At 37.8% G+C, this 18,775-nt stretch overlaps 2 protein-coding genes across 4 annotated transcripts in view; both read right to left on the bottom strand.

The window, feature by feature from the left end:
• The window catches only part of banp (BTG3 associated nuclear protein), a 419,239-nt gene that overhangs the window by 205,293 nt on the left and 195,171 nt on the right, over window positions 1-18,775 (bottom strand). The window lies entirely within an intron of this gene.
• The window catches only part of znf469 (zinc finger protein 469), a 467,804-nt gene that overhangs the window by 353,635 nt on the left and 95,394 nt on the right, over window positions 1-18,775 (bottom strand). For 2 of the 3 annotated variants that reach the window (XR_015526593.1, XM_087312492.1), the window contains exon 1: window positions 14,287-14,495. The exons of the other annotated variant lie outside the window; for it this stretch is intronic. Coding sequence is in view for 1 of the 2 variants with exons in the window: in XM_087312492.1 (XP_087168618.1) it covers window positions 14,287-14,290 (4 nt within the window). In the remaining variant the exon portion in view is untranslated. Of the gene's footprint in view, window positions 1-14,286; window positions 14,496-18,775 lie in introns of those variants that run through there. 3 annotated transcript variants of the gene reach the window in all.

The following is an 18,775-nucleotide window of genomic DNA, read 5'->3' as shown; positions in this document are numbered from 1 at the left end:
CTACAAGTTACAATTTCGAACAGTTTAACAAGAACTGTGCAGCGATGTAAAACTGTGGTTGAATAGTGAGAAGAACTTATCAAAAAACAACTGTAATGCTAATGTTTAATAGTAATGCCAGTCATTCATACACTTGTATGATCATAGTTGGAAGAACTTCTTTCACCTCTGAAACTACAGATGTATGAGGCCTTTCAGTAATCTCTGTCAATCACAGATACTCAACTGACATTATAATACGAGCGAAATAGGACTATACAATGAGAAATGTGTGGCATCTTGCTTAAAAAGAAATAAAAATGCACTATTTACTAATCAAGCAGGAAAGCGCAGTTTTACAAAAATTCAATCCACCGGAAAACTGTGTGAAAACAACAGAAAAATGCATAAAAAACAAACCAACTGCCAGCTACCCTGACAACAAAGCGGATCTCCAAAAACGACCCATTCTTATTTCGCAAGCGGATATAGAAAATTATAAGATGCAGCCTTTATTTTTGCTCTTGATGTAAAATGAAATACTACGCATGTGGCATTGGCAGCCAAGGCCTTGGAATCAAAATATGTGGCTGTTTTTATATTTAAACACACCACCAGACAAATGTTTTGATACACCTTCTCTTTTTTAAATGATTTTGTTGTCCACATTGTATACAGAAACTCAAATCCAAATGGAAACATGCAAATTACATATGACCAAAAATACGAGACTTTAAAACCATCACTATGCGAATAGTACTCATTCTCATGAATAAGTCAGAGTTCATTTTTTGGTTGTTTGTGAGGGAGAAAATACCAGGCCTGATTGGAAGAAAAAAAAAAAACCTTCTTTGATTTGATTGGTGGATGACTGAAAACTAAGAGGAAAAAAGCTCCCATCCAGTGCACATAAGACAGGATATCTCTTAAAGACTCTCAAAACAAGACATGGCCATTTGTATTATACAATGTCGGTTACAGTAGAAGACTGGACAGTTTTCACTTGGTGCATTGTAAAAAAAATATCTGTTAATTAATCATTTCCGTATTTTATGATTAGGGATGAAAGGATTAACCGATTTTACTATTAATCGCGGTTTAATTTAAAACGGTTGATTAATCGTAAAGGCTTCTCAACACCGTGTTTCTGCATGGAAAAAAACTGCTGCAACTTAAAGTTATGCCAACTGTGCGCTAGATTAAAGTTCCGAGCATGAACAATACACACGCACATTGGATCAAAGACTGATTTTAACTATGGCGGAGGAGATTTTTAACTTGGGCCATTCACATATCCCATCTTTTATGAGCACAAGTTTGTCATTTCCAATGGAGGCATGTGGTTTGAGTCCATATTAGTGCCTTTCAGGCAGAGGTCCAGCAATCTTCCACTACATTTGTTCTGTTTAAAAACGAAACACTTAACTAATATGATGCTTAAATTTACAGTAAATTAAAACTATTTATTTTTGCGTTTCTTATTTTCAAGATTTTCTAAACTAGTAGTATTTTAAAATAAAAGAATGCATAATAATGGTGAAAACCGTAATACCGCAATTATTCCTGAGACTATAATCGTACATATAATCGATGGATTCCTACTTGTGATTTTGTTTTCCGTTTATTTACAGTTGTGAATTGCATTATGGGATGTTGATCTCTGCTCTGCTAAACTATAGAGTTGAATTTTCAATGTCAAAAGTCGACAAAGTGACTTCAATTGTTATTTTAGTAGTTTTACATAACATGAACATACTGCAGAAGACTTATTAAAAGCCACAAGGACCCAAGATCCTTACAGTTTGATGAAGGACAAATCATTTGTGGTTACATTCAGTATGGGGCGAGCGAGAGATCTGCCAAGCGGATGGCAACATCAACACCCTGAGGTAACAAGACATTTGTGCTGCCCATTACATTACAAACCAGAGGAGAGGGCAAATTCTTCAGCAGGATAGCGCTCCTTCTCATACTTTAGCCTCCACATCAAAGTTCCTGAAAGCAAAGAAGGTCAAGGGGCTCAAGGATTGGCCAGCCCAGTCACCAGACATGAACATTCTTGAGCATGTATGGGGTAAGACGGAGGTGGCGGCAATGAAGATGAATCCAAAGAATCTTGATGAACTCAGAGTCCTGCGAGAACGCTTTCTTTGCTATTCCAGATGACTTTATAAGTTATCGGAGTCATTGCAGAGATGTATGGGTGCAGTCCTTTAAGCTCACGGGAGTCATACACAATATTCATTCTTTTTTCCACTGCAGCATCACTTTATATTCTATTATTTATGTGAAGTGAGAAAGCTTTTGTCTAAAAGTCAGACCTTACTGTCAAAAATCAAGGCCTGATCATATTTTATTTATTGTTTGTTGTTCCTAAAACTATAGATGACAAGACTTTTGTCAGGAAGTGTATATACAGTGCCTCCAAAACTTTTTGGTCATATGGTCTACTGATAATCAATTAAAATAACCGTAGTTATGATTTTTCTCGTAATTGAGTAGCCCGAGGCAGAAGTATGTATTTTCAATGCGCTTGTAAAGTGTTCAACCTTTCAAGTGGCTTTTAAAAAAGGACATTTCTTTTTTTTTATTGTGACTGGATTGTACTTGAAACTGTCTGATGACTGAAAGCCAAACAAAAAGGGAGCACAACAAGTGCTCTGAATGCTAGGGAAAAGGACTCCATAAGGTGATGAGTGTTCCTCAAGGGGAGTCTGAAATGGACACTTCCAAAGACAAACACAAGAACTGCATGCATAATCGCAGCAATCAGCTGACGGTAAGCGCTTCAGATTCAGCCACACAGGGTTCTTTGCAATCAGCGTGTCTCTCTAAAGCAGTAGCTCCAGATGCGTTCCCGTCAGCTGGGTGCTAAAGACTCGTGAGCGGGCCTCAGATCCTGCAAGGGGGGATGGGGCGACATCACAGTTAGGTAATGTAACCACGTATCCCCGGTTCTCAAAGGAAGCACAGGGTGTTTGGGAAAGTACTTGGGTAAGGAAGTCAAGATTCAATCTTTTTTTTCTGCTTTATCTTCAAAACACACCTCCCTCTGTGCATAATCACTTCCATCTGGAGAGCCCAGACGGAAAAAACAATAGTCCGGGGAAAATGATACCTGTCATTATGTTACGTATAATAATTTCGAAAGCCTGCAGACTACCGATCAAGCGGTAAAATAGTTACTTATGTGCAGGGGAAATTATTTGAGTGGTCGGTAACGTAACTGGTGTCTTCTCTGGGATGTCCTACACAGAGTGCTCAAGAGATGAGATCAGAGCTCTCAAAGCAAAACAGTGGAAGCCAGGCCTCAGGCCCAGTTTACACTAGTGCGTTTTAGTTTTAAAACAGCATTTTAGAATAAAAACGATAAACGTCCACACTCGCGTTTTACCCAGCGTTTCTGAACTACTCTCCATCCACACCAAAACGCTGAAAACGCACATCACGTGACCACACACACACTCTTTGGCAAGCGCTGCAGCCATTCTACCCAGATGAGAGCTCTGCTAGTCGGACTTCTCATCAAGCATCTCCCGCTGGATCTAATCTCACTTTATTTATTAAACGGGATATTTCATTCGTCTTGTTGTCTTTATCTAACGACATGTTCCCTGACTTTGGTCATTGGAATCTATTACTTGTTCTCAGGTAACGTGTTTTGGCTGAGCGCAAAGATAAGTTAATGATTAATGTAAGCACGTACATTCTGTATATTGACTGATCACTTGCCTTTATTTCCTATAATGTATAAACTTATTGTATGTTACACTTTTATAATGGCCATTATCAATTATTAAAACTGATATTCACCAAAAGAGAGGGTGTGTTTTGTATTTTTTTCACTGAAATTGAAAGGAGGCAGTTGTTATGGGCTCCGTTTTCTTATAAATATCTACACAGTGAAGATGATGCTCATATATGCAGCACGACGCCTGAACATTTCTGCTGTCTGTTTAGTTGTTAATATTAAAATGAAAATAGGCAGTTCCTTATATCATGTTTACATTTTATTGTTGAGAAAGTGAAACAACGTAGCCAGGGTGATGTGAATGAATTTATAAAGTACACTGTTCCCTTTGAAGATTTACCCGTGTCCTCGGTATAGTCTGTTTTCCATATCAAACTGAAAAGAAGAGACTGCAGCCTTGATCAAACTTGTGAAGTCTGAACTTACATGGAGTAGATGCAGGACTGAACTGTGTGTGTTAGGCTACTTAATATTGAGGAAAAGCCCCAATCAGAGATTTTCAGATGTCTCCGTTTTCCATCATCCACACTGAGACGGAGCAGCAGCGTTTTCGAAACGCTCCGTTTTCGGCGCTCGAGAACTCCGGCGTAGACGGATGGCGTGACCGTAGCAAAACTTATGCGTTTTCAAACTAAAACGCATTAGTGTAAACGGGGCCTCTGACACCACGGCTTTTTAAGTGGTAGAATCCTATGGCACAAGATTGGACAGTTTTCACTAGGAGGGCGATAAACAAAAAAAAAATCACATATATTTACACTAAAGGAGAGACCTGTAGAATACAAGCAAGGCTTCCACTGACAAACACTAACATAAAACAGTGGTCTCAAAATGATGGTTTTCAGTAGGGGTGTGTAAAAATGAGAGCACTTCAGTAGCACAGTCTCAGTTGCCAGTTAATTTGAAACCCACCACAGGGTGTCCGGTAAGAGACGTAGAAGATGGTTTGGGTATGGGAGTAACCCGTTTAGTCACCACAACTCAGTATGTAAGGGTTATTGATTATGCGTGTATGTGTGTGTGGTCTTTTTATAAAACTGAAATAAGAGAAGTAAATATACATGAGAAATACTAATCACAATATAAATATAAATGGATAAATAGATACAAGAAACCGATGGCTGGGACGTAAATAAATGAATATACAGTATGCATAAGGCAGCTATAAAGATCAGTGTTCACCGGGATATGCCTGGGCATGTTCAGCATGCATGACTATTCCAATTAGGTTGATAACTGCACAATTACTTATAAACAACCACTTCTAAATGCAAATACAATTAAATACACATAAATAACATTAAGACAGAAAACTGAAGTAAAGCAGAAATATTTACATTCTAACGTCGAGCAAACAGCTGAACGCAAAGTGAAAGCGAAGAAAACCGTTAAATGAACAGCGAAAAGTTAACCCTACAGCACTCAAAAGTAGCAGAACTTTATCCTATGCAATGGCACAGAAAGCTTTGTTCGCGATCAGTTAGGATTATACACATTCAAGATTATAATAGCCTTTTTAACAGGGTGTGATGAGATGCTTACTCCATGAGATGAGAACGAGATGAGATTTTTTTTTACTATTTTTTGTTTCCATCCACCTATTTTGCATATGCTCTTTAAAAAAAATAGTTGATGGAAACGCCATGATGGACATACATTTTGAAAATGCGCATAAAGCGTATGCGCATAACGGATTAGAATAAATTTTACTCGATAAGAAAAGATGCACATAAGCTACAATGGAAACACTTTAACCGCACAAATTTCAATATGCGCATGAAAAAAGGTCATGTGATTTTGTGAGAAGAGATCATGTGATGATGAAAATGTGTGTAAATTGTCAAACCAGCAGGCTGAGCACACTGTAAAACATCTGAACTGTTGTTTTGGTCATTCTAAAACGCCTTCCTGTTTAAGTATTAGTGTTGTTATATTATTAATGACCTCCAGAATCAAGAGCGTCCGTGCTCCGCGTCAGACACCTTCACCAAACGCCACCGCATGTTCACTGCGTGTCAGGATTGCTTTCTGAGGCGCAAGTCATTTATTAAATGAAGAACACACACACACACGCAGCTTCTCCTACCGCAACAAATTCAGATTTTACTGTTGATATTTGGCGCCAGTTAGTCAGGAAGTGACAATTTTGTTCGTTTTGACTCGTCGGATGGAAACACTGCTTTATTCACACATCTTTTATGTGATAATACAGTTTTGCGCAACGTTCATTCACATTTTTAGATGGAAACATAGCTAGTGATGAAATTTATGAATGAAAAAGTCTTTCATTCAACTGAGTATAAATAAATAAATAAACAAATAAATAAAAATCACAAAATGTGGAACTATTTAGGTGCTTTTTTTAAAAATCAACTTGTAATGAATGTTATTTTACTTTTATTTGAATAATTCTATTAAAGATGTCCTGATCAGTTTTTTTCTTTGCCCTCGAGTCTGAGTAATATGATTTTGAGCATCTACCGATACCGAAACCAGATCCGATACTTTTATAATACTTTAAAAAAAGAATAAAGTGAGAAGAAACAGATCTAGGAAGTTCCTTACTTTATTTAATTCACCTTATTTTAACATTCAACAACTCTGTTAACAAACAAAGCATTTCTGTGAGGTAGCTTGAACAATTAAGTAATACATAAATTCTTCACTTGTAGACTTCAGTACAACAGTAAATATAAAAAAAAAAATGTAACATAAAAACAAACAGAACCTCAACTTAAAATACCTGGCAGGCATGTAAACAAAAAAATAATTATAATAAAAGTTCCACAGTGTTTGCCAAGCCAGTCATGTGTTTTTAGAAACTGCACTCCTAACTCTTACTGTCATCACAGTAGTAGGTTTTACAAAAGGAAATGTATGATTTTCTTAAAAAACTAACGTCTCTACCTTGTCTGGTTTGAGCCCGTTTCTGTTCTCATCAACTTAATATTACCTTCAGACCGTAGACATACTCTCGCTTTCCGCTTCAAGCTGCTTCTATTATTGGACCTGGACATCCCTAAATTCAATGCTGTAAAGAACATGCAAACACTGCAAATGATGTTGCTATAATAATGGAAAAAAAATGTTAATAAAAAATATTGAATGTTAGCAAAATATTTTCTAATATAATGAATGGAAAATGGATTCAATTGGAAACAAAATTGACAAAATGCAAAATAATTTAGGTGTTTTTTTATACACTTGTAATGAATGTTATTTTACTTCTAGTTTAAATGAATTAAAGGGCATGCAATCACTGCTAAATATATTTAACTATAAACTCTACGGACTGGGAAAACTCTGAGCTACTGGATGAGAGTATGGAAAAAAAAAACGTAATTTAAACAAATGATGCACTTAAAGGAGATGTGTGTGTCTGTGGTCCTTTACTGACTTGATAGGTGCAGAGAATAGTATCAATTTCAAACAGCCCTGTGTGTATGCCTTATCCTGTCGCAAAATGTGGCTAGAAGTCCTACATGAAGGAAATAGTTTGATTACGACATTTACATGTCTGTACAGCACTTCAATAATGCGAATCAAATAGGAATATTTCACGTCTTAATTTGAAATTTGAAAATTTCAAATACTTTGGTTTTGGACGCTGCAACCTTTGAACTCCAGTGAAAAACAAAAATCGTTTATGTCCCACCCGCCCAAGCAAAGGAGTCACCCGCAACACAGAGGCAGCCCGGGTTGCCAAGTGTGTGCAAAGCACTTGATTTGTCGTTCAAATCCAATCCTGCCTCAAATCTTCAGTGCAAAATTCACCCTCCTACTCCATCATAACATCACAACTCATGAGACTTCACCTCGACAAGAATTCTAATTAAAATTTAGTCCCGCAAGATCTCATACCTCGAGATCTCATCACACCCCTAGTTTTAGTGATGCCATAGGGGAAAAAAAGGTCTTTATTTCTAAAAGCATGTTTCAGTGCACAGTTCTTAAATGAAACCTTTTCCTTAGTGGACCTTAGTAGAACCTTTTCATAATCAAAAACTTTCCATTAATGTAAATCAAAAACTTTACTTATTAGTTTATTTTATAAATCCAATAACCATTATAATTTGCAAATATCTGAGAAATGGTCCTTTACTTGAATTGTTTACAAAAGCCAGTGAGATTCTTGCAGCTACCATTTGGTCATCAGTAAGAAAATTAAAGAGAGCTCTGTGTCATTGGCATAGCAATGATAAGAGAAGCCATACGATTGGATGTTGGTCCCCAGTGACCCACAGTGGTGTCAATAGAAAATAGAATTGGACCAAGAACAGATCCATGAGGAACCCCTGTGACCAGCTGATGCAAGCACTTTTGGAAGCTTAAATAAAAGCCACAATCCAGCACAAGTACACAGCATAGAGGAGCCAAGACAGAATATAAAACTACTCTGACTGTGTTCATCTGACCAAAATAAAGTCATATACGCCTATAAATCATGGCCTATTTATTAAATTTAAAGACATTTGTATGATATAGGCTGTAACTTAAGGGATTTCAGTTATTCTACATAAAAGCAAGAGGTTAATACCATTTAAATCACAAAACAAAAACGGGAGAAATCAAGCCTAACCTTGGACACTGATCTCTCGCTGGGCATTTCCTCTCAATTATCAGTGCCTTGTTAAGAGTAAAACACATTCATGGTCACTTCTTAGTATTCTGGGAATGGATAATGATTCTACGTGTATGCTTTGGAGGCTGTGAACTCCGTAACAACCCCAAAACTCACCGCTATTATTCTTCACATAGCCCGAATCCATTTCCACTGATCAATCATACAACAGTAACTCACAGTCCTGGCCAATCAGTTATTACATGGTCATTTCAAAACACAGCAATATATTTTCTTTAGTGTGTTGATTGCCTAAAGGTAAAGAGGTGAGGATGTTTCGAAAGAGGCCTGCGTGCTAATGTCAAATTGAAACCATGAAAAACAACGAGCCGTCAACTCATTGTGAATCACTTGCAAATTGGTGTCAAACAGTAAAAGCGTCATTAGCGAACAGCTGGACAATGGAGTTTAACCACTTGATTTCCCATAAAAAACTGTAATGGATACATATTATGCAAGCGGGGAATATTATGAGATGGGAAACAGGCTGCTGTAAAACCATGATATCAGCTTGCCCACTGCATTTGACTGTAGAATACAATAACACTGCTTACTGATGTAACACGATTATTTACATTAATCATTTTTAAAGTGATAGTTCACCCAAAAATTAAAGTATTTCTTTATTTTTTTGCCCTCAAACCATTTAAGACCACTGAGGACCCCAATTTCAGCAAAACTTTGTCTTTAATGTTTTGCTTTAACAGTGTTCCTTGGTGATTTATGGCACAAGTCAATGTTAAATATGACTTTGAGAGTCAAGAAAAGCACATAAGTAACATAAAAATTAAAACAAGTTAGACCAGACTGGTTTGAGCTGATAGATAAAGCTACAGTAACTCAAAATAACTACTCGTTACAACAGAGGTATGCTGAAGAGCATTTCTGAATGCACAACATGTCAAACCTTGAGGCAGATAGTCTACAGCAGCAGAAAACCACACAGAGTGACACTTCTGTCAGCTAAGAACAGGAAACCGAGGCAACAATTCGCACTGACTCACCAAAATTGAACAACAGAAGATTGGAAAAACGTTGCCTGGTCTGATGGGTCTCGATTTCTGCTGCGACTTTTGGATGGTAGGGTCAGAATTTGGCATCAACAACATGACAGCATGGATTCATCCTGCCTTTTAGCAACAGTTCAGGCTGGTGGTGGTGGTGTAATGGTGTGGGGGATATTTTCTTGGCACACTTTGGGCTCATTAGTACCAATTGAGCATCGTGTCAACATCACAGCCTACCTGAGTATTGTTGCTGACCATGTCCATCCCTTTATAACCACAATGTACCCATCTTCTGATGGCTACATCCAGCAAGATAATCACCATGGCATGAAACATCGGATCACCTCAGACTGGTTTCTTGAACATGACAATGAGTTTGCTGTACTCAAATGGCCTCCACAATCACCAGATTTCAATCCGATAGAGTGCCTTTGGGATGTGGAGGAACGGGAGATTCTCATCGTGGATGTGCAGTCAACAAATCTGCAGCAACTGCGTGATGCTCTCATGTCAATATAGAGCAAAATCTATGAAAAATATTTCCAGTATCTTATTGAATCTATCACACAAAGGATTAAGTCAGTTCTAAAGGCAAACGAGGGTCTAACCTATAAATAATAAGGTATAACGAGTCTTCGCTGAGGCCAGCTTCCAGCCTCCACTGCTGAGACTGCAGCGCTGCACAAGACTTCTGGCCAGCGGAGAAATTAAAATGGTCGTGCCGAACTGAGTCTGGTTCTCAAGGTTTTTTTTCCCTCTCCGTTGTCGCCACTGGCTTGCATGGTTCAGGATTGGTAGAGCTACGCGTCGATGAATTTGCTCTTCAGTGTTTGGACTCTCAGTAATGATTTTAAACCACACTGAACTGAGCTAAACTGAACTGAACTTAAACACTAAAAACTGAACTACCCTGATCCAGTTACTATGACCATTTATGTGAAGCTGCTTTGACACAATCTACATTGTAAAACCGCTATACAAATGAAGCTGAACTGAATTACCAAATAAAGTGGACAATAAAAGGATAATATAAGAAATTGTGATCCACACTCTGCATTTTTTTTTTTTTTACATTTGTTACTGGGAAAAGAAACAAACATTTTGGCTCAAAGGCTTCCTTAGTCAAAAAAAAAAAAAAAAAAAGGTGTTCTCATAAGTGAGAATCACAATTTCTTACATTAAATGCGTTGCAAATACAGGAATTTTTATGGATGAAATTCCCGCCTAAAGTATTAGAAAAATCCCCTGCGATCACACGGACAAGTGTCTGTATTATCTGAAACACCTGGGTTCTGTTCTTCGTACCTTGCTTAAAAGACGATTTGGCAGATCCTGGATCTTGTAATCTTGATAACTAATCACTGGCTAATTTGGTTCTTCAAACAAGTTTGCGAATCAGATTAAAAAGTCTGGATTAACTGATCTGAGATCGCTGCATGTATTGTAAAGGACAGATCTATCGATCCTTGAAATCATGATCAGCAATGCAACGATTGGCTGACGGCAACGATTGGAATCCTGTTTATGTGAATTGAACCTGCTTCCGACCAGGTTTGAGCTACCAGAACTGTTGCCATGACAACAACTATCGGATCAGTTTTGAAGAACGAAACGATCCTGGATCATGTCAAATCATCAATAACCAAATCCAGCTAACTGAGTAATCCACATACGAAGATTGGAACCCTGGAAACAAAAGCATCCCTGCCTGGCAACGACAACTCCTTTGTCTGATTGGCTGAAAGAGCAACTGTCAATCTCGACTAGTGGACCAATGACAATGTTGAAGACTACCCATGGTGTAAATGAAACTCAAATTGCATCTTTTGGAAATGCAAGCACAGAATGCGGAAACAAGAGAAAAAAAAGACCATACAAAAAAAAAACATTCAAATATAAGCATAAAAACTGATTTTGTCTAAATATGTTTTCATTTTTGATTCACTAAAATTTTATTTGGTACGTGGCCTCATTGTTTCTTATTCTGCATTTAGTTTTCACTTTTGCATGTTATAATTTTACACGTGATGTATTTTTTATTTTTATTTACGCTCATCATTTTTCTATCCGTGTTCATGATAATTTAGATGGTATTTGACCCTATAAATTTTATTTATTAACTTTTTCTTTAAAAGCGCTGGGAGCTGTTGATTTACATGTTATGAATCGCCAAGGACAACAAGTTAGCTTCAAATCTTTATTGGTGAACTGAAAGGTGGAGGGAAAAGTTATTTACAAATGACGTTTTACAAAAAAAAAATTGTAAGTCGTTTTGGACAAAAGGTTCTGCTAAATGACTAATTGATATTTTTTTTATTTGATTTTGGTTTGATTTATTTTCATCAAAAAAAAAAAAAAAAACATACATGAAACATCATAAAAAAAAAAAATTTCAACATGGTCGAAAATGGAGTGGGATGAAGCACAAGCTTATTATTTCCCACCCTATTACCACATACTTCATTCGTCTATGTTCTGTCTTTTCATCTAGCAGCAATAATGATGACTGGAAAACTTTGTTTAGAACGAAAATGAACTGTTTACTGAAGTTTTTTTGTATACTGAAACAAGAGCGAAACTCCGAACACACACACTCTCTCACAGTTGCCAATGGTTACAGGCGCGCTAAGCATCATAGGAAAACTGTTCTTAAAGCAAAACAGCATATATAAATGCCAAGGTAAATAAATTCACTTTATGACAATTAAACGATTAATGGAGCATTAATTAATCACTCTTGCAGTTATACATCAATTTAAGTCATAACAGTCTATTACTTAAACTTATTTCTTCTTTTACTTCTCTTTTTTGCATGAGACATTTTATCCTTTTGGCATCTTTGACATATGTTTAAATCCATTTGTACCTTTACATTTTGTAACACAGACCCAAAGAAGAAAAAAAAAAAAACATAGTACTGCAATTAGCCATTAATTAAAGTTTCATCATACCCTTCTCATTTTATCCTTTTTAAATCACCTTCATCATTATATCCCTTTAATACTATATATTTATACAACTTTTTAAACTGATTATTATGCTGACATTGTTTGAGAGTCTGATCTAGACTGTTCCACCACAGGCAGACATACAAACTTTTAAAGTTGTCCTTGTTTTAACCTTGATTTATTAACATGCATTGTGTATTATTTGTATTTATTTTGCCAAATCTATTCACATTTTGTACTACAGCTAACGATAAATGAGCACAGATTCTAAAAAAGGCCTTTTTTAATTGAGCCTAGCTCTGTGAGATCCTAATAAACAACAAAATAATAAGTAAAATAAAAATTAAATAAAATTAAGTGAAGGTCAGTAAAAGCTGAATGAATCAGTATTCTTGGTTATCTCAGTAGGGGCTGTTTGGCTTGCAAAGACCACCCAGACAGAAGCAGTTCAAAACCACAACAGTATTATTCCAATAGTTTAGTCCTACAAACCATGTGACTAATCCATCTAGACGACAATCTCTACCTTAAGCAGAATATACTGGTTAATATAAAATGAAATAGTCTCTTTACATATTTACAGAAGTGCCCTTTTACTCCATCTGGCGTGGTCAAGTCAGCTGGTCAGAATTGTATTTGCCATACACATTTTCTCTAAACCCTGAAAAGACTTTGCACATACACACATTTAAATAAAATAAATAAATATTTTATGTCACCATTATTAGTATCAGTAGCAGTATTATTCCGTACATTTTTAATTTACTATTATTCATTTAACATACTTTAACCCATTATGAAGCTATAGGACTGAGAAAAAATACCAGTGAATATTCAGAAAATTTCCACAACTTCATTCATCTTCTTGTCGACTTAGTCCCTTTATTAATCTGGGGTCACCACAGCGGAATGAACCGCCAACTTATCCAGCAAGTTTTAACGCAGCAGATGCCCTTCCAGCCACAACCCATCTCTGGGAAACATCCACACACACACACACACATACACTACGGACAATTTAGCCTACCCAATTCACCTGTACCGCATGTCTTTGGACTGTGGGGGAAACCGGAGCACCCAGAGGAAACCCACTTAAATGCAGGGAGAACATGCAGACTCCACACAGAAACGCCAACACTGCAAAAAATGCTTTTCATGCTTAGATTTTGTCTTGTTTCTAGTCTAAATATCTAAAAATTCTTATATCAAGAAGCATTTTTTAGAAAAGCAAAACATATTGCCTTGTTTTGAGAAATAATATGCCAATATTAAGTCAGTTTTTCCTTAAAACAAGCAAAATAATCTGCCAATGGGGTAAGCAAAATAATATTACGTCAAAAGAAAAAACAAGATTAATTTGCTTACCCCATTGGCAGATTATTTTGCTTGTTTTAAGGAAAAACTGACTTAATATTGGCATATTATTTCTCAAAACAAGGCAATTTGTTTTGCTTGTTTAGAAAATTCTTCTTGATTTAGGAATTTTTAGATATTTGGACTAGAAACAAGACAAAAAAATCTAAGTAAGAAAAGCATTTTTTGCAGTGAACTGAGCTGAGGCTCGAACCAGCAGCCTTCTTGCTGTGAGGCGACAGCACTACCTACTGCGCCACTGCTTCACCCTCCACAACAACTTTACTGGTAACTTTAAAAAAAAAGTGCTGTTCACACATTATCTCTGCCAGAAAATGTTCTGTAAAGGTCTGTATGTGTGAAAGGAACCATTGATAAAGCATGTGGCAGTTGATGTTTTGATCTTCTACCAGTCTCATACAATCACTTGATGTGATTTTACAGGTCACTTCGCTTTGGAAGGCGGTGACATACAAAACTGGTTGCACTAGCTTGTATTTTTGGTCTGCCACAATCGCATGTGTGTGAATGAATCTATACAAGTGTAAAGCACGGTGTGACATCGGCTCAAGCTAAAGGAAAGCAAGTTACTTAACATTCTTAAGCATTCATAAGCATTGTACTTACTCATGTTATGGAGATAAGCAACGGAGGTAATGATCCAAATGCAGCTTTATTGTGATGGAGGATGGTCAGCATGCAGGGGTTGCAGGAGCAAACCTTAATCCATACGAGTATTCCAATAAATAAATGATCAAATAAATCATTGATCCAAAAGGCAGTCCAAAACACAAAAAAAAAGAGGCAGACATGGCAAAACCAGAAAACAAGGGAGCAAGGGAAAATGCTTGATAAAGTTCATGACTTGAAGCAATACTGAATGATGAATCTCTGGGAAAGTGGCGCTTGCATAGTGCAAATTGGTTGCAGGTGTTTGTGTCATCAGTCAAGTTAATCAAGTGAACCAGGTGTGAGGTGCAAAGCATTGTGCTACATGTATTCCGATTGAGTGGCTGTTTTGAGGTGTAAAGTGACCTAAAGAGTGTCTGGTGGACATGACTACACATTTCTTTAAATTAATAGAATATTTATTCATTTATTCTATAAAATTATACATTGACTGCAACTAACAGTAACATCTGAACAATTTGAATATAATATACAGTTTTATATAATTGAATTGAGATTATTGAGATATACATATACATATATATATATATATATATATATATATATATATATATATATATATATATATATATATATATATATATATATATATATAATTTTTATATTTATAATTTTTATATTTATAATTTTTATATATGTTTTTTATAGTTTATAGTCATGGTGGTGCAGTGGGTAGCAAGAAGGGTGCTGGTTCGAGGCCCGGCTGGGTCAGTTGGCATTTCTGTGTGGAGTTTGTATGGAGTTCTCCCCGTGTTTGCGTGGGTTTCTACTGGGTGCTCCGGCTCCAAAGACATGCGCTATAGGTGAAATGAATAAGCTAAATTGGCTGAAGTGTATTTCAGGAGTTCCCACTTAGATATGCTTGGCATTTATAACAGGTTTGGCATGCTGTCCTGGGAGAGAACCCTGAGCTCTGAGATATTTGAGCCCAGGGCTCCCGCCTGGTCTAAAAGCATGGGATCCGAGATCAGGTAGGTCTCGATCGCTTCCCCTTTAGAAGGAGAGAAAAAGGAGGAGATGGGATGGAAGGGAGGATTCTTCCAAAAAAAGATAGAGCAATAAGGAGAAAGGGATCCATTTATATTCAGCTAGGATCAATCTGATTGGATTATTACTGATTACGAATGAATGGCCAGCAGTGCACAATCATATCACGTGCTCCTCTCGAAATTAGTTTGTGAAACTTCCTGTGTGTATATGTGGGTGTCTATGGTTGTTGCCCAGTGTTGGGTTGCAGCCAAAAGACTATCCGCTGTGTAAACATATACTGGATAAATTGGCGGTTCATTCCGCTGTGGCGACCCCTGATTAATAAAGAGACCAAGCTAAAAGGAAAATGAATGAATGGATGAATGAAAATTGGGAGTGTATTGGTGTTTCCCAGTACTGGGTTGCAGCTGGAGGGGTATCCTATGTGTACAACTGCTAAATTTCATTAGCAGATAAATTGGTATCCGCTAAATTACAAACATACTGTATAATGGATAAGTTGGCGGTTCATTCTGCTGTGGCAACCCATGATAAGTAAAGAGACTAAGCTGAAAAGAAAATGAATGAATGAGAGTGTATGGGTGTTTCCCAGTACATTTATCCGGGGTCGCCACAGCGGAATGAACCGCCAACTTATCAAGCAAGTTTTTACGCAGCGGATGCCCTTCAAGCCGCAACCCATCTATGGGAAACATCCACACACACATTCACACACACAATCATACACAACGGACAATTTAGCCTACCCAATTCACCTGTACCACATGTCTTCACCCGGAGGAAACCCACGCGAAAGCAGGGAGAACATGCAAACTCCACACAGAAATGCCAACTGAGCCGAGGTTCGAACCAGCGACCCAGCAACCTTCTTGCTGTGAGGCGACAGCACTACCTACAGCGCCACTGCCTCGCCATGTTTTAACCAATCAGGTTAGAACACCTATATGTATGACGCAGTTAATGACGTTATGTGAGAGTATAATTGTTATTGATTGGTGATTGTAAGCAGATCGGCGTAGGAACTCATTGAGAGTGTTGAAGCTGGCTTCTGCAGATTGAAACTGCAAACTATCTTCAGTAAACTTTATTTATTTATTTAAATCTCTGACTCCGGCTCTTCTTCATCTACCAGACTGGTCATTCTTTGGGTTAAACTGTATACTATCCCTACACTAGCAACATAAAAAGCGCAGCACACTTCTTTTTTTTTTTTGTCATGTCAACAAAAAAAGGTATTGTGGTGAGCTTCGCGTTCTCAGAAGGGAAAAGTGCGTTCAGTGTGATCGGCCCCTAATTAAATCTTTTCACAGAAAATCTCTTTTGTAAAAACTTGATGAAACAAAAAAACAAGAAGAATATTTATCAGGAGTGAACATTGCAAAGTTCTTAATATTTTACATGACACGGCTCTGCCCATTTAATACATAATTAAAGTGGACTTGTATTGACATGCAATTCCATCAGATCAAACTGTAAGAGGAGACTGAACTTCAAGAGGTTCATTAAATGGTTGCCTTTGGAGCGCCTAATCTGAAAGTCTCTCAAGCATGCTGAGAACTCTTTCTGGACAATGTAATATTCTCCAAACATGCTCTTTAGCATCTGTTCACTATAAAACACACTCCATTCTAACCAAATGATGCAGGAATACACAACAAACAGTGGATTTATTTCGTGTGGTTAATGACGCAAACCGACAGGCGAGGTGCAAACGAACAAGACGCACATGTCAAAATAAGAGTAAAGACTTCATTCATGAAGGGAAATCCCACAAAATGCATTATGCTGAGGTTTATTTATGAACAAAAGGAGCTTTTTATGGTTTTGGAAGTGTATAAATGAGTCCACGCATCTCCTGCGAGGTCATTCAGTCAGTTTTTTAAGGTACCTCAGAACTTTAATTGGCTGTTAAAGACAAGTATAGCACAGAAATAATCCACGCTGAGTGAAAATGGCATATGTTCCAGCACATGAGTTTCATTTGGAGCGATCCCTCGGATTTGTCGCAATCCATCTCTTGCGCTGTCACAGTGAAAAAGCAACCGTGATCCTTCTGTCTACGCAGAGCTAGAGTAAACGCAGGGGCGCAGTATTACGCACTTGCATGCTGGGATGTGAAGTCTGAGCGCCGTCCGGCCTCTGAGGAGCGAACACAACTTACAACCCCGAGAATCAAAAAGCATGGCATACTTTAATGAGGCAAACGAACATTTATTGGAGACTGCTTTCTCAGCCAGCTGGATCCTGGAGCTCAGAGGCGCCGTGCTAAAGTGACAGTTTCATGAGAGGAGAGAGTTACTCAACGCCCATGCGTCTGCACGTGCTCCAGTCCCTTAATAGAAAATCCCATTAGGCACAGTCAGCGCCCCCTGTGGTGTTCCTTTTCTGTCAGACAAACAACATGAATTGTACATATTGTATTGTACACACTTCTGCATCTTCAAAGATGGAAGATGTACTCTTTTTATTTTTATAGTAGTGCTTGTTATAAACAGTGTCTTATTATTTTGTAAAAATAAAATGATTTGCTCTGAGAATCTGTAATCACCTATCATAACCTCTCCCCCTTAGAAACTACTTTTCTTCACTTCCGGTCACATGGAATGCCTTTCATAAGGGGCTATCATGGCGTGTCTGGTTTCTGCTCTGAATTCATCCATTCCTCAATCTTCCTTCATTTTGTTAGCCACGCCCATCTTCCAATTGCAACAATTCAATTGGTTACCAAATGACAAAAACCTGTACCACCCTTAGGTGTGTAACGGATCATGGTTGATCCATGATTTGTACAAATCACAACATTCGGAACACACCCGTGAATTAATACTGTATTTTTTTTTACTAGTAGATTAATCCTAAGTTGTAAGGATCACAGAGGGATTGCCATCCCGGGTCATTTAAAGAGCCCCTATTGTGGGTTTTCGAAAATGAGCTTCCAGTCACACCTGTGAATCGATTCAGTTGTTCCGAAACAGAGATTACAATTGTTACATTGTTGCTCTTTGCTCTTGGAGCGGTTCGCTTTCACACTGCAAAGTTTCTAATCGGACCAAAAGAGCTAAAACAAGTCACGTGCGAGTTAACTCTCCTTACATTGGTCAGAGTGTCAGGGTTTATTTTGCAGCGTCTCGCTAAGCTGTCAGGAGAGGTGGTGGTTTGATGGTGATTGACAGGGTGCGCGCACGACGTGTCTGAGGAGAGACGCGGTGGGGAGGGGTGAGAAGGGTGCGCGACCATGCCTATTTGAGGACTGGGAGGGAAACGCTAGATTACCGGGAGATCAACACTCGTTTGCGGGCATCCGGAGACTCGCGAAACTTCCAGCCATACTCATAATTCTCTCTTCATATAGCCGTATGCCTATTACATATCCATAAAACACTGTGATATAACCCCGCTCGGATCGGATCGCTTTCTCACTGCCATGGAACCGCTC

Source organism: Danio rerio, chromosome 25 (genome assembly GCF_052040795.2).
Source record: "Danio rerio strain M-AB ecotype USA chromosome 25, GRCz13ab, whole genome shotgun sequence".
NCBI classification, from domain to species: domain Eukaryota; kingdom Metazoa; phylum Chordata; class Actinopteri; order Cypriniformes; family Danionidae; genus Danio; species Danio rerio.
This window is presented reverse-complemented; position numbering and strand designations above follow the sequence as displayed.